Genomic DNA, 22,929 nt, shown 5'->3' on the forward strand with positions numbered 1-22,929 from the left:
ACAGGTAAATATTACTTGCTAATTGTCGTTTCAGTTATTTAAAAAAAAATCATGTATATGAATGTAAATCATCCAAACAAACTCATATGAGTCGTTTCTTTAATGACAAAAACTTGTGTGAGACGGTCTCACGAGTCGTATTTGCGATAAGGATCTCTTATTTGGGTTATTCATGAAAAAATATTACTTTTTATGCTAAGAGTATTACTTTTTATTGTGAATATCGGTAGAGTTGAGCCGTCTCACAGATTAAGATCCGTGAGACGGTCTCACATTAAACTCACTCTTATTTAATTTGTATTTTTTAAAAACTTATTTTCTAAATGTTAACAATAGTTTAAAATCAAAATTATTAACATTGTTTATTTTATTTTTAGAGTTCCGTCACAAAATCTCATAAAATTTAAAATTATATTTATTAAAATTATTACACAGCATAATAAAAAATTATGATATTTTGTTGACCCATAAATTAAAAATAATAATAATTTTTAATAAGTAAAATTTAATTTTTTTTATTAATTATTATTATTATATAACATTTGAGGTTTAGTTATTTTTTATAATTTTAGTTAATATATTTACATATATATATATCTTAAATTTTATTATAACTCAAAATTTTTCCATATGATATTTTTCATTAATTTGAATATATATATATATATATATATATATATATATATATATATATAATGTGTGTGATTGATATATAATTTTAGAAATTTATCAACACACATATATAATAATAATTATAATAAATTAAATATATTAAAATTTTATAAAGTTATACTAATTACAAATATTTTAACATATTTATTATTAATTTTCAAGTAAAAATAATTATCTTGTTTATTTTTTTTATTTGACATAATGTCAAAAAAAAATTAATATATTTTTTATACAAAAATTATTTAAAATAAATGAAATTATTTTAAGATTGATTTTTATTAATATTGAAAATTAGTATTATATATTTTTAAAAAATATTAATTATTTAAATAAACATGTTGAATTGAATAATTGAAGCTTAATTGCAATAAATTTAGTACCGATTTATTTATTATCTTTCGTAAAATCAATATGTAAAAAAAAAATTATATTGAGAGAGAAAGAAATATTTGAAATAAATAAAAAGTTATTCACATTCAATTGTTAGTTCAAATAAATTTTAAAAAATCACAATAATAAATTACAAAATATAAAGATTGTATTTTCTTGATTTTGGTCTGGGTACGTGACAAGCATGCCGCAACATATAAAATGGGATAGAATTCCAATTCCAGCAAATAATTGCTTAGCATAAAATACTAACGAAATAAAAAAATTTACAGAGCGGAGCTGTTATGATGTCGTAGATCATTACCCATAAATCGCTGTGTTTCAGCTAATGACAATATGATAAGCAGAAATTAAATTATAAAGTGACAAGGCACCAAACTTATCGTTTTAGTCCTCGTACGCTAAATTTGGACTGTATTTTTACTTCAAAAAATCTTGTATTTTAGAGTTCCTCATCTCTGTCGATCTTCCGTAGTCATTCTTTGGCACATCATACATATAAATTTTAATTTTAAATATATTATATTTTTATACAAGTTATGATCATAGTTATATAATTATTCAAAATATTATTTTTATGTTCTTATTTCATTATATATGTGTGTGGTAATTAAAAAATTAATAAAATTTGTTTATAGTTCGTTTATTTAAAATCAAAATGGTAAAGTTATGAATAAACATTGAACGAAGAAAATATAATACATATAAATAAAAAAATCTGACAATCACACGGCTCAATTTTACATGTTTGACAAAGCAAAAGTTCACTGAAAAAAAAAAATCAATGTATTTGACTAACTTTTCACTTGGAACAGTAAGGTAAAGGCAAGATTTTGCAACATGTTAAGCAAGCATGGGTTTTTTCCAGCGGTGTAATGCTAAAATATGGGGATGGAGAACAAATCTACAGATTCAGGGAAGGTTGTTAGACTTGGAGTGAAAAGAGACTCAACTAAGGGTAAAACGGAAGAAAAAAAAAATCATCTTGTCTCGCTACAAGAATCTTCGTTTATTCCCATAATTTACTCATTAACTTCGTGTTCTGCCTCAGAATCAACTTTTCCAATGCATGGACCCCTGCCACTCTCTCCTGCAGATTGTGAAGGATTAGTACCAAAGTTGATCTTTGGATCAGGTGATCCTCCACCATCACCCTTACAATTATCTACAGTTGCATCAGCAGAAGACAGGGAAGCATCTCGAACAACACCATCAAGTTGAGCTTCTAATCCAACTTGAAGCTCACCATTTGGTAAAGGTGGGCATTGAGCTGATTCAGATGTACCAACAGAATTTGGAGGAGGTACTTCAACAGAATCGGAACTTTCCCTGCACTCAACCCATTCTGATTGTCTTGTAGGCCCGCTGGATTCAACATCTTCAAAGTCATGCAATTTACTGAACATATTGTCTATAACTGGTTTGGGTACAAGAGGTTCAGATGTGGCAGTGGCAGTGTCAGCATAATCCTCATCCTCATATTCATCGACCAAGACCTCATCGTCATCAGCTCCAACCTCATGTGCCTCAATAATGGGAGTTGAGGAAGCAATTGACCCGGTGGAAGATTCGTTTGGTTTTCTTTCATCATCAAATGCAAACCAATTGGAGTTTGTGAAGAGAGATCCACTATAAACAAGAGCAGAAGTGAAGCTACAGCCACAAACAGCAAAAGGAGAATATAAAAAGTGCTGAAGGGGACATCAAGGAACACAAACACTTGAATTCATATGGTATACGAGACAATCAAACAAGTATCATCCACTTGCCTTTCTTGGTCATTTCCCAAACGAAGGGAAGAAATGACAACTTCAGCAGATTCATCATCGAAATACACATCCTACAAAAGATAAAAATCAGGAACTTTCTCACTCAATGTGTGATGTTATTAAACATGGTCAAAAAGATACATAAACATCAGCGAAGAGAGGATGAATAGGATGATGATGATGATGATGACGCAGAAACTCAGAACAGATGTGAGCACAATTAACTTCACGAAATACAAAGCCATTGTTCTCATTTATTTACCGCATACCTCGTCATCCCTAGCAAGTGAACAACGAGCCTGCACAAAGTAAAAAATTAATTATATTCAGAATTTATTCAAACATGCTGGGTTCGATTACTGTTAAGCATTCAAAAACAATCCAATTGGACAAGCAGACATGCCATCGGCACATCAGTAAAAAAGGAACAGTTGCAGCCAAACAATGGGACATGCCGACATGCCATCCGAATTTCAGTGACTAGGGTATCATCTAACTATATTACAATAATAAGCACGTTAATTCGGGTCTAGAGCTTCATATATAAAGATTGTGTAAACATAGAAAACTAGCCCATAAATGTTAGGAAGTAGAATGATTCCAACTTAGATGCTGAATCTGATTGTAGTTGGTGCATGAACACTATCAAAGCTATTAAAGAACATTTTGAATGATACTACACAAGCTTTTTAGGCATGTCACAACTTTACAATAAAATAAAATGTTGTAAATACCACTGATTTGGCTAAGGTCAAGAATCATGGACCTTGATGGGTTAAAACACAAAAGACAACATATTGAAAGTATAAATAGAAAAATATCGTATTAAGCTAAGTATATAACTAAGTGGCCCCAGAAAACTATTCCATCGGCAATTGGTCATTTCCAAGTCAACCAGCAAAGCAGATGAAAATCCCATGATAAGATAATTCTGCATTAGCAGTCGCACTGTCATCCCCAATGTAAAAGCCGGGATTAATTTATCTGCCATCATTCCTCCAAAAATAGATTCTCAGTGGAGTGAAGCTAAAAAATGTGCGGACACTGGACAGAAGATGATAAATTAAAAAAAAGTACAAAACAAACCTCATCAAGATCATGACTATAGATCCCATACTGAAATGCTAGGCTCAAGTTATTTGCCAAAGCTGCAACATCATAATCCCTGTCTTGGTAATCATCATCATCGCTATCTCTTGTCCGATCATGTAGTGAGTTTGGTCTCCTGAAAATTATAAAAAGTGTGTCCATGATAAGAGGTTAAGCTGTAAAAGAAAGGATTTAGGCATATAAACTGCGCAATAGTTGTAATGACCGGGATTTTATATCATGTTAATCTGCGATTATTGAGTTATGATTTGATGTGATTAGAAGGATCGCTCCGAGACTTGAAATGAGATTTCATGTGAGATTGTTGGTGCGAGGACATAACACCTCGCGCATATGCGCGACATCGCAATAGTTGTAATGACCGGGATTTTATATCATGTTAATCTGCGATTATTGAGTTATGATTTGATGTGATTAGAAGGATCGCTCCGAGACTTGAAATGAGATTTCATGTGAGATTGTTGGTGCGAGGACATAACACCTCGCGCATATGCGCGACACGATGCGCGCATATGCACGAGATGGGCAGAGGGCCTCGTGCATATGCGCGAAGAGTGTGTGCGCATATGCGCGAGTTGTGCGGAAAGGCTAGTGCATGTCCAGAGAACCTCGCGCATATGCGCGTATGCGCGGAAGAAGTACGCGCATATGCGCGAGCTGCCGAGAAGCTAAGCGCGGAGACCAGTAGGTCTCGCGCATATGCACCGATTGAGGTCGCGCATATGCGCGAGACGTGCAACTTGAAGGAATGAGCCACTTGGCTTCAGCATGCTATATAATATATATATATATATATATATATATATATATATATATATATATATATATAACGTTACATTTCCCTTCAAACATTAGAAAGAATAACGAGAAAGGTCAGGGGAAGTTTCAGAAAAATCCCTACGCCTTTTTACATTTTAGATTTGTGATTGTGAAATATCCGCCCGTCAGAATTTCAATCCGACTTCAATACTGTGTTCCTATCGACAAGGACTTCAACTGGACGTAAGTTTTACTACGTTTTGATATGATTTGAAATTATGATATTGTAGGAATTGGATATGAATCATATATGATGTTCTTGACATGTTAAACATAGTATAATCGAAACCGGATTGAAGAACGAATACCGTATGAAATTGTTATGATTTTCAGAATGGATTTAATTGAGATTCGATATCAGACTTGTACTGTGATTGATTATAAATTATTTGAATTGGTATATACTGATTTCGTATTACCGGTATTTCAAGATTATACTGTCGTGCCGTCAGAATTTGATAAGACTGAGATATCTTGATTTGAATAGTATATTGATACAGTATATTCGATATTGTCATTGCCAGATTGATATTGACAGGCTTTGAATCCGAGACTTCAACAGAGTCAGATTGACAGAAAGAAAGGTATAATCAATGTTAACCGGGAGATCGACTTGAGTCAGATGGGACTTGAGTTTCCCAAAAATCACGTACTTTACTTTATTGCATTGATGTTTGCAATTTCATGAGATTGATATGCTTAGTCTATCGATTTATAGCAAAGCATGTATTGAGTCAAAGGCTGATGTGCCTATTCTTTGGCTGATGTGCCAAGTCTCTTCGGCTGAGTCAAGACACTGTACGTTTGGTTTATATCGATATTGCTTAGGAGTTGATTCATTCCTATCGCTGAGATTCAATATATGAGACAATGTCCAGAAACCGGGATCCCTAGATTAGAGATGAGTCGAGTCTGAGATGACGAGTCATTAGTTGATTTACAGTTTTATATCGATTCATGTTTTCAGATTTGGATACATGTTATTGATATGTGTTTCATGCTTTATATGTGTTTATATGATTGCATGTATACATTGTTATACTGGTTTATATTCTCACCGGAGTTATCCGGCTGTTGTCTTGTTTGTATGTGTGCATGACAACAGGTGGGACATTATCAGGTTCGAAAAGAGGATGAGAGATTCAAGTTTAGCGTGGAGATCCGGACTTAGAAGTAGATCTGTTTCATCACCTGACATGTAGTGAATAAACAGTGGTTATGATGAATCACTTTTGTACTAGACTTGTACCTTAGATCTGGATATTGATCTTGTAAATGAAATAAGATTTATTTTATTTGTTGCGCACTCGTGTAATTTATAAAAAAAAATTTATGTCCCACATTTCTTAATTGTTATATTGAATCTTAATAATGATTAAGAAATCGAATTAGGTTCGGGTCCCCACGATAATAGTCACTGGAAACAAACCCATTCTGGTCAAAATCATATGAAACACACTTACAGCACCAACGACATAGCATGTGCCTAACTTATAATACTTGAATTTCTAAATTCTCTGCCAAGGGTAAACCTCAAAAACTAAAATAGTCCACCCACTATACCAATATTAATATTCCTTTAAGTGAAAATCTTTCTTCTAGCCCATTTACCAATTAATTGTTGAATCCATCTGTTCATGTTGATGATATTCACCTCATTAGGGAGTTTGAATGATGAAATTTGTTACCATACTAGGGATGGTTTTGTCCTTGATATGTCTATGAATACCATCAGTGTCCAATATCACATTCAAATTGTCCTACATTAATTTCTCCACCATTCAGCACCTAACCAGTCGTGAGATGTGCGTTCAAATTCAGTTGTTCAAAAGTTAAAACAGGTCAAAGATTGAACCTGTGCCTTAGCCATATGCACGGGAACTGTTAGGAACAAAAGTTACAAACTGAAATTATATTGCAACTAGAATGAAAATGTTTTCCCACAGATGTACTCTGTCACAAAACCCTAGCAGAAATGCTAGTATTTCCCTAGCCAAAGCTAGTCACAGGGTACAAATTAATAACCGAATACCTGATTTACTCTCCACGCTCACATTTATATATCCTCCTCGTTTCTAGATACTTCTAAGGCATGTGAACTTGGGCCCATTATATTTGGGTTCGTAACAATACCACCCTCTTGAAAATCAGCCATGTCCTCAAGGCTAGAGTTAGGAAGTTGTTTGGCCACAAGAAGAGCATCACCCCGAACTGCTTTCCTCAATATGTGATCGCATATTTGGTCTGGTATATCTTCTGTCTTCTGCAATACCTCATGCATAAAGGATTCATGACTGGTTCTCGAGGCTTCAATAATTTGTAGCTGCTCATTGTAGTCCCTCCAATATCTTAATCCCCTCTCTCCACGCAGGCGATAGCATTTATACCATTGTCAGTAATGGCATCTTCCCATTTTTGACGGTTGTATATAGCATATATTTTTTTTTTGATAAGAAACGTAGTATATAAATATGATAAAGTTCGTTACAATCTGCGGATAAGAAATCCACAAATGTGCTTAGTGCGTAGTGTGCTTAGCAGTTTCGAAATTTAACATCATTCGAATGCAAAATTCCAATCCCTATTCAAGTCTAAAACACTGAGATGTTCATATCTCGGCTGTATCACTGTCCAGCTTGCTACTCGGAATTTGACTTTGTCCCAAGTTTCGAGGATCGAGCTCTCTTTGTCTTCAAATATTATTGCATTCCTCTCCAACCAAATGGACCACATGACGCAATGTACGACCAAAAACCAGAATGATAAATGTTTCCTCCCTTTGGGCAGACTTGTTTCCACAGCATACATGTCTGTTGCCTTCTCCGGGACGGCCCAAACCAAACTCAAAGACTTAAAAGCCTTGTGCCAAATCTGTGCGGAAAAGTGACAATGAAGAAGCAGGTGATCTTGACTCTCCTCATTTCTTCTACATAAACAGCACCAGTTAGGATTCAATGCACATGATGGCCATCTTCTTTGCACCTCATCATAAGTCTGCAACTTCTCCAACACCACAATCCACGAGAAGACTTGCACTTTTGGGGGAACAGAAATTTTCCAGATATTGGAAAAGTAAATGAATTGATTTTGATTCGAGGAAGAGAAGAAGGAATTATAGAAAGATTTGACAGTGAATATCCCCGAAGATTCCCCCAACCACACTCTATAATCGTCTCTACCCCTCTCCAACCGCACATTATGTAAGACCCCTAACATTTCAGTGAACTCAATCTCCTCCCTGTCCAACAAATTTCTTCTAAACCGGACATCCCAACGAAGGATACTGATGCCACTGTTAATGGCGACCTCAACAAAATACGAAATAGGTTTATTCTTTGAAACTGAAATCTGAAATAAGGAAGGAAATCTAGTTAAAAACGGAGAACCCCCCACCCACTAATCCTCCCAAAACCTAATAAGATTACCTCCTCTAAGCTCTCCCCTCACCATTCGATGAAAAGCCGGGAATGCTCTTGAAATACCCTTCCATGGACTTCTGTAAGTCGAGCACCTTGCCAATCCCAAATCCCAACCATTACCTTGAATACCATACAAGCTTTTAATGACTTTCTTCCACATACTCTCCGTGTTCAATGACCCTCTCCACCACCATTTACCGAGTAGAGCTAAATTCCTTAATCGGATATTTCCCAACCCCAAGCCCCCACTGTCCATAGGTTTGCAGACTTGGTCCCATCCTACTACATGGCAGTGTTTCTCACCATCAGCCCCATCCCACAAGAAGTACCGCATCAATCGTTCCATAATATTCCCCACTTTGTTCGGCACTTTGAAAACCGACATAAAGTATGAAGGCAATGCACTTAGAACGGCCTTGATTAGTGTAAGTCTACCCCCTCTTGATAAAAAAGATTTTTTCCAGCTTGCTAGCTTTTTGGCCATATTGGATAGAACTGGTTCCCAGAATTCCATAGACAAAGGATTCCCACCCAAGGGAAATCCTAAGTAATTAATCGGAAAATTACCTTTGCTACACCCAATGTTCACTGCCATATCATCAGTCTCCTCATCAGTCAAAAATAATCCAACCACCAAACTTTTGTCCAGATTAATCTTCAGGCCCGACAATCTCCCAAACCTTTTAATGATGTCTACAACTTGCAGCAGGTGATTGTTAGATTGTGCGAAAAAAATTGTATCATCAGCAAATTGTAGATGAGAGATTTTTTCCTTAAATCTCCCCACCTCAAGCCCTTGAATTAATTCATCAGCCTTTGCTTTCTCAACCATTCTTCCCATGACATCAACTATTAAGTTAAAAAGAAATGGTGATAGTGGATCACCTTGTCTCAATCCTCTCTCTCCTCTGAACTTGCCCATCGGCCGTCCATTAATACAAATCGAGTAGGAAACATTCGAAACACAACCCAACATCCACTTCCTCCATCTCAAACCGAAACCTTTATTCTTCAATACCAAGTCAAGAAATTGCCAATCGACATTATCATAAGCCTTTTCCAAATCCACTTTGAATACCCATCCCCTCTTCTTAGTTTTTCGATGAAACTCCACAACTTCATTGGCAATAAGACAACAATCCAAAATTTGCCTTCCTTTGATGAACGCACACTGATTCTCTGCAACCGTATAGCTGATAACTCTTTTCAATCTGTTTGTCAAGACCTTCGACAAGATTTTATATAAACTCGTGATCAAGCTAATAGGTCTGAAATCCCTAATTCTCATGGCATCCTTTTTCTTGGGTATTAGACATATGTATGTTTCGTTTGTCACTCCATTCACAATTCCACTGTTGAAAAACTCATCGAACACCCTAATTAGTTCCTCTTTTACCGTTTCCCAGTTATGTTGGTAAAATGCCATCGTGAACCCATCCGGACCCGGAGCCTTAGACCCATCACTGTCAAAGACCGCCTTTTTAATCTCTTCCTCGGTAAAAGGTGACTCCAACTCATCTGCATGACTTCTATCTAGCACACACCAATCCAGCCCCTTAGTTCATCCCCATCTTCCTCAACTATATTCTGTCCCCCTTCCTTTTTAGTATACAATCTCCTATAAAAACCCATAATTTCCTGTTCAATAATTCTTGGCTCAGTTACTCTCGATCCATCCTCCAACTCCACAATATCAATCAAAGCCTTATTTCTTCTGTTAGTGAGCAGAGAATGGAAAAACTTCGAATTATGGTCACCTGCCCTCATCCAATTGATTCTTCTTTTTTGAGATTGTATTTGAGCTTTTCTCAGCATAACCTGTTCCAACTCGCTTCTTAACCTGATTCTCTCCTCTTTAATGGATTGAGAGCCACTCCCCGAATCCTCTAGAACGTCCATCTTTTGTATGTCCCTGGTCAGTTCCTTTATTTTATTCTCCACATCACCAAAAACATCTTTATTCCAAGTGGATACCTCCGCTTTGATCTTCTTTAATTTATTCATGAATTTAAACCCCTCCCATCCTATACATAATCCAGCATTCCACCAATCCTTAACCAATTCTTTAAACTTTGGGTGTTTCAACCAAACATTTTCGAACCTAAACGGTGTAGGTCCCCAGCGCATTATATTTGTATCAAACAAAACAGGGCTGTGGTCAGAAGTGATCCTTGGTAGAACCCGTTGTCTGTAATTAGGGAATAAATCTTTCCATCCCTTTGTAATGAGAAATCTGTCAAGGCGACAACAAATCGGATTCGCTCTAAAATTGGACCAAGTGTATTTTGCATTCAACAGTGGTGGATCGATTAGTTGCATTTCCTCTATCAATCTATCAAAGCATCTCATACTCGTGGTCATTGAGTGGCTATTCAGTTTCTCACCCATGTTCCTTACCACATTGAAATCTCCACCCAAACACCATTTATCCCCACATATCGAATTCAACCCTGCTAGTTCATCCCAGAAATTTTCCCTCTCTCTTGGCTTAACAGGCCCGTAAATTGCCGAGAACCACCATTTGATATCCTCATTTCCCTGTATTTGAATGGAGACAGAGAATTCTCCAATCATATTTTCAACCACTGCCACAATTCTAGGATCCCACATTATGAGAATTCCCCCTGCTGCTCCCACTGATGGTAAACAAACCCATTCAACAAATCTCGATTTCCAAATACTAGCCACAAATTTCCAACCACCCTATCTCTTTTAGTTTCCAATATCACTACAATATCTGGTTTTTCCGTGCGTAACACACTCCTGATTACTTCTCTCCTAGCTGCTGCTCCTCCACCACGAATATTCCATGATACTATTTTCATAATGTAACCCTGTCTCCCTTGGATGTTGATCCTCTCTCATAGGTCATGCCACCGACTAGCCTTTGAAATTCTCTGCTCAAGTTACCAATTGGCTTGTTAATCCCTTTCCCACAACTTACGTCACTGTCTTTGGCTCCCTCTTCCAAACCCGGCTTAAGGCTACTCGCCTTCGCAGGCCCATAGAATTTTTCCTCGTCAACTCCCGACTTGTCATCGAATTTATGTGACCCCCCTCCTAATAGACCACTAGACAATCCCAAGACATTGAAGGAGGATGGAAGGATACAATGAAGTTTGAAAGAATGATTAATTAAAGAAGATTGAAATCCAGAAAATACATGTCCCCCCTCAGAGCTTGTGTTTACCGTTTTTTGTTGAATGTTGGAGACCGCATTCTTATTCTTTGGTGAGAATAATTCAGCCAAATCCTGATAATCAGCTTCTGTTGCAACAGTTTTCTCCGAATGAAGCGATAGCTGGCTGTCCGTTTCTGAGAATAACAACTCGGGCTCCCAGAGATCCTCTATTGAACCATCAAGATCTTTCACTTTTCTACCATCCAATTCGCATAAGAACTTTGTAGGACTGTTGATACCATGGATGTGAATATCCTGGGTACGGAGTTGATGCTCATTCTCAGGTTGATTTCTCTTTGTTCTCCTATAATACGTTTTCACAACCTTAGGCGACGACTTTTTAGTGATTACACCTCCCTCTTCACTCTGCTGCCCCTTTATCGGCGACAAATTCATAGAACTGACCTGCCCATTCTGGAACATGTTATGTTCTTTAGGAGCGACTCGGGAAAGAATTTTGATGACCTTGTTGCTATCACTAGAGCATGGTTCAACGTTCCTGTTTGATGGTGAGCCTTTGTTTTCCTCCCTAATTGCAGCATCCATTCTTTCTTCCCTCTGCTCAACTGTCTTACCCTTCTCATTGTGCATAACTATCGGTTCTTTGACTGCTGGTTGAACTGGTTCACAATTTTTGTGATGATTCCCTTGCCCTTGACCTCCTCTGATACCTTGTTCCAGTGATTGTACCCTGCGTATATTGTTGTTCCCCCACCCTGCCACTGTTCTCTTTCCATTCACTACTACTTGAGCATATGTAAGCTTTGCATACCTATGATAAGCTATTGGGTCAAAGGTTTCCACCCTTAGACTTATTTCTGTCATTTCCCCTTGTAGTGTTATCTGCATTCTGCTCTGAATGAACCCTCCTTCAATACCTTTCACCTTTATTCTAGCTGCATCAAGCACCCTAGCTGATAAGGTTTCCTCACTGATTTCCATCAATCCACCGCATTTTTCCCCAATAATTTTGAAGATTTCCGGCCTCCATAGATTCCATGGTAACCCATAGATGCTAATCCAGCTATTGCAGCATTTCTCATTGATGTAAGGTGAATTAATATCTTTCCTCCATCCCTCAAATTCCAGCGAAATTCCTCTGTCAAAGAAACCTCTTTTCAACTTCAGATAAAAGGAAAACTCAGCTGTATTGGAAGGCCACCATACAGCTCTATTTGCTTCGAACGGGAATAAAATAACCTTCACATTAGTTGCATTCCCAAGAACCTCTTCTATATCTCCCCATGGAATGTTAACCTTTCTTTTGGTAACTATAAGAGCATCTTCCCACTTTCTACCTGCGTTTGGACTTGATCTTTCATCAATAAACTTCCCCTGTTGGCGCTGATCCAACTGAGCCATTCTTCCTACATACTTGTCTCTCCCGATTCTCTTTTCGTTTGTACCAAGAACCCTTTTATAGCTGTCTCTGTTGTAAAATCCCGTTCTCAGCTTCCCCAAAATAATAGCGATCTTTCTCCATCCCCCATACTTGAACCCACTGGGCACAATAGTGGAAAACTTCCTGCCATGTTGGCTGTATTTAGATAGTTCCAGAAATCTTCCGCGCTTGTTCGAGAAAATCTGAATCGTGAACACCGCATTCCTACCTCGTAGTCTAAAGAAAGATTTTTCCAACTGAGAGGATTTAATAGCGTCTATGAATCTTAGTTGAATCCAGTGGGCTTCCTCTCGACTGAAGTCCAGCATGTAACACGAGTTCCTTGTTTTTTCGGACCACCAAATCGATCCTCCTCCATTCACCAATCTCATCGTGAACACTTTTTGTTCAATCCTAATCGCTTCATCTCTACAACCTGACCTAATCACCTGAGGCTCAATGGGAGATTGCTTACTGTTCCTGATATACATCTTCGATATTGATCCCAACAACTACTCGAAATGAAGATAAAGCTTCAGACCATTCCGATCTTATCCCGACGATCTTGAATAAAAAGAAATTGACTGAAAGCCCAAGAAATGAGGCGAACAAAAGTAACGCAGAGAATCTTGATTTTTTTTTTTTGAAAGGATTAATCGTCGGCGGCCGGCGCCGGTGACAAGGTTACCGAGGTGAGCGATTTGTCTCAGGAAGGAAAACTACTACTAGACCAAAGTAGGGGCCAGGCTGAACGAAGGGGGGGAGAGAGGGAAAACATTTCAAAAAATTCTCTCACTTCACCAAATTAAAGTTGCAGATACAACCCTATATAGCATATATAGCATATCTCCGGATCCTGTACTGGTACACATTATATCCTCCAACTCCAGCTACATCCAAAATCGCCATCACTCGCCATGCAAAACACCCTACCAAACTTCACCACTACCGTATTTACTTATGCATATGTTTTGCTAATATATGTCCAGCAAATGGCCCTTCGAATTGCAACATAGAAGCAATCCCCCTTTGTGCCAATACTTTGATAGCATCACTTGGCCTCTACAAGCTTCAGACATCTTTTTAACCAGTCTATCAAATTCACGCAGATCCATAACATTCCGCCTCAATTTCACGACAACGGAATCCATAACAACATGCCCCAATCTATTCTAAAAAACTGTGTCCCCGACAGCTGATGCAGTAGCACCTCAAGCCTGTTCACCAGGAATTTCATCCGGATAGTTGGCAGATTTATGAGTGTCTCCTGATTCATTGTACGAACCACGTGATGGGCATTTCGCTACCATAGAAATCCTTGTATTACAAGTTGCCTGAGTCAGCAAGAAGTCATACCCATTTCATTTCCTCCCACTCTGGCCACAAACAACCATCATTTGGCCCAAAAAAATCCAGACATGAGTTCACCCTCTTCAATTCCAACAATATGTTGTTTAACTTTGTTACACATGCTCCTGATTTGATTCTCAACCCACCATCAATTCCCCTTGTAATTAAATATCTCCTGGCAGAACTTTAATTGTGTTAATGTTATCAACAAGCAGTTCCATTCTATTATCTGCAGAGTTTGAATTACCACGGCATCCTGCACTCTGTCCACTATTACCCAAATAAGGCTTCCAGCAGGCCTACACAGATTCAAACCCTCTCCATCGACAATAAAAACCACATACTGAGGGCCCAGGTCATAAAATACACCACCCAAATCAGTAAATCAGGGAGATGACTCCTTTTTTAAGAAAGGATGTTTACTTAAAGCCAAATCCACTTTCCCCGCTCACATTTATATATTCTCCCCATTTCTAGATACTTACAACTTCCAAGGGCTTGCGGACTTGGGCCCATTATGTTTGGTTCCATAATAGGAATTAGCATTGATAAGGTTGTGATTACAAAAATAATAATAACTAATAAAAACAAAAGTGGGAATCGCAAAGCATGAATGCATAATGGAGAAAGATGGTATGTTCAGATGCAGAACACCATTCAATTGCACTCACCCGCACGTCCATTGGAAGACGTTTTCAACGGCATTGCAATTAAGAAGCACACTAGTTTTCCAGTCAATCCAATCACTGTTTTCTTGCAATAAAAAAGAAAAAGGAAATGAAATGTTACAGATGTTATAAATTTAAAATGCTACAAGCAAAACATTATACCACCTCACACAAATGCAATAAAATACAGGCCCAATACAATAAAATAAATACTTCACAAATTCAACCAACATCAACATTACCCTAAGTTCAACCAAGTCAAACATGATGTTTTCCTGGGGAATGAAGGCTGCATGCAGGTGACATGGGTTAACTATGAAAAATGACAACACTGTTTTTTTTAATAGGAAAAAATAGTATATTCATTAATTAAAAGCATTTAATTACCGCTTGCGGACAAGTGATCTCCATATTAACAAAAAAGAAAGACAAAGCCTTGCTCAAATCAATAACAAATATAACTTCAATCCCTTAATAAAGACATTTAAAAATGACAACACTGTTGGAAATATAACACTCAAAAAACCTGCATAAGTCACTGAATCTCTCTGTTGTCGTTCCCTAACTGAACAAGCTTGTTAGCAATACGAGTGAGGTGCCCAATATTCCCTATCCTGGGTGGTGTTCTACCCTCGGCCGGGATAGTTGTCTGCACGACACATTCAATAAAAAAGATTATAGTAAATGTAAATCCTAGGCAAACGAAAATTTAAGAAAATGGTAGGTACATTATGTGACAGCATGTCATAAGCAAGAAAGTTTCAAATGAAAGCCTACCTTGTTTACATCAACGGCCAAGTCAAGTTCTTCTCTGCTTCAAGGATCTTCCCACTAACATTACAATCACGAAGAATATGTTCAACAAACCAAGGATTCTTGCTCTCCAAGCAAGTGACTACAATGCGTTCTACATAATGATGTAAAAAATTATTGTATGGATACCTACAACCAAATGAAATGCAATTTAGAGTACTCCAAATTTGTTCACCAAGTTTACAAGTATTTTCAATATTTTGGGTGGGAAGAACTTACTCAAAAAACATTTCAAAAACGTGTTTCACAGCACCTAGGGGGATAAATTCTTTTTCTGCAACTTCACTACTAACAGCCACCAAGACTGAGATGAACTCAATAATCTGACATACACATCATAGCTCAAGATTAGATTTAGTGCCACAGAGAAGATCAATTTTTCTTGCAGATATAATTTCAAATGTCAAAAGTGGGGGATTATAGAGAGGAACTGAAGTACCGTGAAGCATATAAAAAAAAGTAAACCATTATTGCCTTATGTAAGAAGCACTTATAGGGAAACATAACAGTTGTCTTCTCAGATGCAAGCATATAATAGAATAGGAAATACTCAATAAATTACTGAACAAAAACATCAGTCAATACACAACCAAAAAAAAATCTCACAACAATATAAACGCCTGCATCCTTTTTCAAAATAAACGATACCTTTAAGCGATGCTTTCCTAGAGGTGACTGCAATTTTCCATGCGTAGTTAACAACACATGGTCATCTTCGGATGAAACATCCAAAAGTTTGAGCAGATCACCTGACAGACAAACCAATTAACTGTATGATTGTGACACCATCAGTAATATTTGATGGCCACAAACGATTGTCTTGTTGAAACACATTTTCGCATGCTTGATTCAACAATAGTAAATTTAGTTGCACGTTTTTGATTTTTCCATTTATGTTTGTTTCGCATTTCTTTGATGTTCTTGTTCTCTCATCAATATTCATTCTCTTTCCACTTCTATCTCCAAATTAGAAGCACTTTGTCAAAATTGGAATTGTTGGTCAGGAAATTGTGAAAATGTTTTGGCCATCCAAGTAAGAGGTTTCTCACACAAAAATAAAAAACAATCATATCACTTAAGTAGTACACAAATTAAAACTCAATGCTGAATAGGAAATTGGATTGTTCATCCAAAAAAGAAGATTCATTAATGAGGTCTTCACAATTATAGTAAACTAACGTATATGTTAAAGGATCAAACATGAAGTATTCACAATTATTCAGGCAAAGTTTGATTTTCTTAATACTCAATAAACAACAACAGACACATTATTATTATTAAGGTAAGCGACTGAGATTGTTGTTCCAAACCTTCAGCTAATTATCTTCCAAGTAATGAATACTGTGGTGCACTTCTAGCAGCGTTGAAGCATTTAATCATAGAATATAACTCTCAAGTAACCATACCTAGGTTCTCCAGTATGCCTTCAACAGTTTCAGGATCGGAAGAAATTCCAGATCCATGAGTCATCTGATGGTTATACATGTAATACATTCCAGAAGCCAACCTCTTGGGTTCTAACAAAGATATACAGACTGACAACGAGCTAACCAAAACTGATTTTGGTTTCGAGCGCTCCAAGGCATGGTGAAACAATCTTCCAACAAAACTGTGACAGCAGCAAGCTTTCAGGCAAGGTAAGAAAAGGTGGTAAAGGATTGCAATGGAAAAAAATAGCATAGAAACCTTGGACTGGCAATTTTTGAAGCTAGTACTGGGGGAGCAAATCTAATTATTGCACAAAGTGTTTCAGCAGCATTAGCATGCACTTCAGGGCAGTCCTGCAAGTAAAGATAGCACCCACAAGAGATTTAAAAAAAACAGAGATGCTGAAAATGCACCATTCCAACTGCTATGAATAAAGCAATAAATAGATGAGCTCTCAACAGGTTTGCAGACTTTAAGCTACAAAAAAAAAACAAAATCATTTTCACATATCATTCCTCGGGCAACTTATTTTAGCACAATAAAAAGTTAGAAAAGGAAATGCAACTTCGGTAAGAACCTTGGTAGCATCTGCAGTTGGCTTCAGAGTCTGGTGACTGAAGGTTGGCCCTAACACGGCAAACTTACAAAGGCAACAACAATCTTTAAAAAAACGCCATAGTCCAAATCTCTCGTTCATGAAAGCCAAAGGTCATAAAGGATGTGTTATGGCTTTCGAATCAAACAAACAATTTATGGACATAACAAAGATGGATTCAAAGCTAATATCACAATAGAAATGCATATTAACTAAAACAGTGAACATTTTACAAGATAATGACCAACTCTATCCCACGAAGACGGGCAGACGGCCCCAAGAGCAAGACCAGTATTGTAACAGAAATACAGAATATAGTCTTCTCCGTCCCTAGCAATACTAAACTTATAAACTCCAGCCATAATATAACCAAGTCACCCCTTATTTATTCCCTCCCATTACAAGTACACAATCTCACCCTCTATCTACCTTTCTTGAATCTCCTAATATAAACTTTTAATGTAGGAGGCTTTACACTATTTGAACAGTTTTATATCTCATTGTCTTGGTCCAACACACTAGACACTCTCTAAGGCTGACGGATAACAAAATAGCAAGGCTATGCAAGATCACATACACTTCCTGAAACTTACAGATGAACTGAATTTATTCACAATCATTTCCAGCACATTCACAGATTCCAACCATTGAATAGAGCCCGAATAGTTGGTATAAATATGTTCATCAGCAGCAAACAGGCGAATCAAAACATGTTGAACAACAATTCTATTAGGAGTTTTATCAAACATAACTCAAATGAGAGAGGGTGAACAAGAAACCTCCATTATAGACGTAATTCCAATTAGGTCTACAAGTTTGTTAATGATATTTTGATGAGCCTGCCAAGCACGAGAACGTATAAGTTCCTGGATAATTAAAATACCAGGTATAACAGAGCAGGCAGTAAGACAAATATAGATTCAACGAACAAAACGGCCCCAAATACTCAAATCGCTTGAACATCAAAAAAAAATTAACTTTTCTACCTTTCATCATAAGAATAATAAATCCTAGTCCTTCAACCGACAATGCCAAACAAATGGTACACCACCCATTTATATGGAGGAGTTCAAAAGCAAATGCCTGAAACTACGGAGATGCCCATATTTTTATTAAGTTTGAGTACAAAAAAAATACTAAGTTGACGTCTGGAGACCCAGCATTGAGAACATGCAAGTTACAATAAGCAGACATCTAGTCAGCTGAAAAAAATGGATAACTGCCAACTGATATACATGTCAACTTACTCGAATATAATTCATTAGAGGAGTTGTCTTTCGCAGCAGGAGGCAAACAACAACCTAGCATGTGTGAATATGAGAATCAATCACCAAACAAAAATTAAAGATATAATTTAGTGAAGAACTTCCAACATATGGTAAAACTCAAGCAAGGAACTTATTTACAAGGTCAAAATAATTGTAATGTAACAATGGTCTTGTTCGGGAGACCAGAAAACACTGTTTCTGTTTTTATTTCCCCAAAAAAGAGAAACGAGTACATGGTCCTATTTATGTGCAACCGCCCCTCCGTTGCTATTTCTGGACTTTTCTGTTTATTGTTTGACTAACAAATATCTCTTTTTTACCCTTTCTTGACAAACATTTCTATCTTTTTACCATATTGCCATTATTCTACATCCATTTCTTCAACATCATTATAAACTTATATTGTTCTTTTGTGAAATTCAAAATTATCTTTAATTTAATACATTTTATAAATGCCTATTGGTGCATATTCTTTATTTTATTATATTTCTATTTTCAGGTTATTAATATACATTTTATAATATTGATTTTTAACTGCAATATAAATTATATTTTATTAATTAAAAATGCATAAAAAATGCATATGGATTCTCTTTTCAGTAATTTCGATGATAAATTTTGTTTTTAACTTTTTTCCTAAACTTACTTTTGTCTCTCTTCAGAAGTAACTTTAACTCCCAAACAAGCATCTATTTATCTATTTATAAAAAAAGAGACTCTTTCTATTATGAGTGCAAACAAAAACCACAAACAACACAGCAAAAACTTCACCACTACCAGAAGGCCCTGATATTGATTATACATACCTATGAACAAATCAAAATTGCAAGAAGCAATATGTATCATCTAGAATTAAATCTATTTGAAACAACAAAAGAAAAGGGAGACACTGCAAGTCTGCAACGAGCAGTCAATTAGGAAATAAACAGATTTGACTCATAACATTGTTCATACAAAAAATGATATAAAATAAAAGTGCTTTATACACATACGCCAACAATTTCATTTGACCTCTTTATCTTTTTGAAGATAAGCTTGGAATAATAAAATAGTAGGCAGGATATCAAAGCTTCAGTCACAATTCTTACCAAGGAAGCAACGATCATACCTTGCTGAAATAACCAGCCAATGATGTACCGTGGGAGCGATCATGATCCAAGAAAGAGAACAGCAGGTCCATCAACTGTCAACCAAAAGTAAAGCTAACAATAGAAATTCAAAATTAAGTGATCAGCTAATTGTATCATTTTTACTTCTTCATACCTCCTCATCCTCTACCAAAGCTTTGAGTATTATATCAACTTCACATGTAAAAATCTCACAAGCAATGAAAGGAAGCCTTCAAGAACAAACGAGAAAGATCTTTCATCAAACTTCTAGTTCGAAACACACTTCCATTCTGTTCAAATGATATCACTAGGGACTGTCACTGTAGGACACCTCGATACTTCTACCACACAAACTCACTTGAATGTTCGCTCTTTCTCAGATTCCTCTGGTTCATCTTCCACAATGTATTGAAGGAGTTGCTAAATTTGAGCTCGTTCCCGCAAGCTGCAAGAAATTTTGACATGAATTTTTTTCTATGCCATGTAAAAAGCATCCAAGTACTTGGCCTCTCAAAATCTAAGGTACTGTGACCTTGTTTACATGTGCTCTCAGCTCAACTCAAAGAAAAATTGACAAAACAATTTTACTACCTACTCAATCCTTTTATTTACAAAATTTCAAAGAAAATTATCATCTCACACATCCAATTTACTATTCAAACATAATTATGATACAAGCTTAAAAGTTTCTATTTGATAATTATGATTATCATCTCTCCAGAATTAACTTATGTTCACATCTAATTTCCAAAGTTTCTAATCGATCTTAAAAGTCAATGATGAGGTTATTTCTACTTAGTGGCCATCAAAAGTTCAAATAAAACAATTCCAAAAATAGGCCTCAAGATGAAAAAACACGAGCTTTATTTACACCACGATGAACTTTTAGCTTAAATATGATCTACAAATTAATAAACCACTTCAAACAAAATTAATAGTTAGTTGTTGCAACAAAGCATATTTATCAAAACCCGACAAGGTACATGCCCACTCAAGCCTCAGCCTTTGTGCCTCGACCTCAGCCAACGCTCGTCCCATAGATAAAGTGCACACTTTAACTTGTAAATCCCCAACTTTGATGCGCTTTAAATGTTCAAGAAGCCTTTTATGTGTGCCCAAATGTCATGATGGTAAAATCAAGATGGCTTGCAAGATGATACTTATACAATTTTGCTAATATAAAAATGACAATTATATGTACGGAAATTTTCTTATGGTATTTAAATTTTATAAAATTATTCCTAAGGATGCTTCACTTTAAGAAGGCACGTGCCTTGCCTTGCACCTAGCATCTACAATATTTATGTACGTTAGTGTACAATACGATTCTAATAACAATGCAACAAAGCACGGATATACTGAAAAATGAAGATGATAATAATTCTTTCTAGTTGTTCACTCAGCAAACAAAGCATGGGTATACTAAAAAATGAAGATGGAAATAATTTTTTTTAGATTTTATCTGCCTGAAGTCGTGTAAATCAAATCCGCTTCCTTTAATGCCCACATATCAGCCTGAGTGAACAAGAGCTTACAAATTGATAAGACGGCCATTGAGAGCTTTGCATTCTTGAATTATTTCATCCTCATCCAATAACTCCTCCAATGTAAATTTTTCTTTGTCTAAAATGGTTTCCACCTGAAATTTACACTATCAATGGAAGGATTGACTTTTCTCACAACAAAGGGCTTGGCATCATAACAAATCATTGCAAATTAAACCAATGGAAGACAATCATTATACAAACAAACATGTTCTCTTGATTCTCAATATAGTACAAATCAAAATTAATTATATTGATTTCATAAACAACACATAACATGTGTCAATCATTAGAAAATAAAAGGGTTTGAGTCGTTGTAAGATCAAATTCAATGAACACTAAGTGTATTCTCAAGACTAGGAACCAGAATATACCCACATTTATAGTTTCTCAAAAACTAAAGCATCCCTTACTACATTTAAAGGAACCGTTAGATGAATTTATTATTGAACATGCGGCCACCATTATATGAATCATCTTAATGCTTCAGACTAACATATCACAAGATGGTCTACACTAGCATGCAGCAATGCTCTACTAACCAGTTAAACTGGAAATGAGATAACCTGAAGTTTCCAAATTCACTTTTTTATAAAATTAAAAAAATGCAGTATTGTCTGCTCACAAAAAAAAAAACTTTCCTGAGATGCGGATTCTGAACCACTTCTATGAAAATAGTAACCTTTTATTTTTAAGAATAGATGGTTTTAATAATGCGACAAGAGGGTATGCTAGGGCTACAATAAGTTGGTCCCGGCAAATGCAGCAAGAGTTCATCCCACTAACAAAACCCATCACGTCTGCCTCAAGCATAAGGAATTCCGCAGCATTGGCAAGAAGATCAATACAAAGTTTATGCCACGCCCATTGGTGAGCAGAATGTGAAATCCTAAAGACAACGGTCTAGGACACTACCAAGAACCACACTCTTCACCAACCATGAGAATTCGAACAACTTCAAGAGTCGCAAGGTTACCAGATGATAAAATCAAATGACCAAAAAAAAGCATGCCAAGAAAACAAATACAAATACTAGCGAAATTCCATGAGGAAACAATAGTTGACGGTCACTTACTGGAGATGTAGCGGAAATGCCAGCCGTATGCCAAAACATGGTGAATTTCACAGATTGATGACCGAAGCTTACACAGACTCGGATCTGTGGAGTAAAAAACCCTAATACATACACCCAGGCACTCTTGGGGCAACAATCTCGACTGAATAAAACATCTAAAACTGGACCCGGAAATCAGTCGAAAAAAAGAAGAAAGAAACCCTAATTCAGCCACAGGCAGCAATGGATCGTATGGTTGGTGAAGAAATTAGATTGTCCAATTTTTGTTTGATTGTTTGATCAATATATATTTTTATAATATAAGCTGATGTTAAATAATAAATTTGATATAAAAAATA

At 36.4% G+C, this 22,929-nt stretch overlaps 1 protein-coding gene and 1 pseudogene across 4 annotated transcripts; both read right to left on the reverse strand.

Moving 5' to 3' along the window:
* Window positions 1-1,742: 1,742 nt before the first annotated feature.
* Window positions 1,743-15,279, reverse strand: LOC140814625 (uncharacterized). 4 transcript variants are annotated; one of them, XM_073173661.1, is made up of 5 exons: window positions 14,763-15,265; window positions 3,918-4,096; window positions 3,101-3,130; window positions 2,832-2,902; window positions 1,743-2,715 (listed from the first exon to the last, which is right to left on the reverse strand). In XM_073173661.1, the coding sequence occupies exons 2-5, from the start codon at window positions 4,080-4,082 to the stop codon at window positions 2,085-2,087; spliced, it is 897 nt and encodes a 298-aa protein (XP_073029762.1). In that variant the 5' UTR covers window positions 4,083-4,096; window positions 14,763-15,265; the 3' UTR covers window positions 1,743-2,084. The 4 variants fall into 4 exon arrangements, 2 of the variants coding, with proteins under 2 accessions (XP_073029762.1, XP_073029763.1); XM_073173662.1 differs by having other exon boundaries at window positions 1,743-2,691; window positions 14,763-15,264; XR_012114133.1 differs by lacking the exons at window positions 1,743-2,715; window positions 2,832-2,902; window positions 3,101-3,130 and adding an exon at window positions 6,793-14,266 and having other exon boundaries at window positions 3,138-4,056; window positions 14,763-15,279.
* A 5-nt stretch (window positions 15,280-15,284) lies between these two features.
* LOC140814626 (uncharacterized) lies at window positions 15,285-22,843 on the reverse strand (annotated as a pseudogene).
* Window positions 22,844-22,929: the final 86 nt, after the last annotated feature.

This window comes from Primulina eburnea, chromosome 15 (assembly GCF_022965805.1).
Source record: "Primulina eburnea isolate SZY01 chromosome 15, ASM2296580v1, whole genome shotgun sequence".
Taxonomy (NCBI): domain Eukaryota; kingdom Viridiplantae; phylum Streptophyta; class Magnoliopsida; order Lamiales; family Gesneriaceae; genus Primulina; species Primulina eburnea.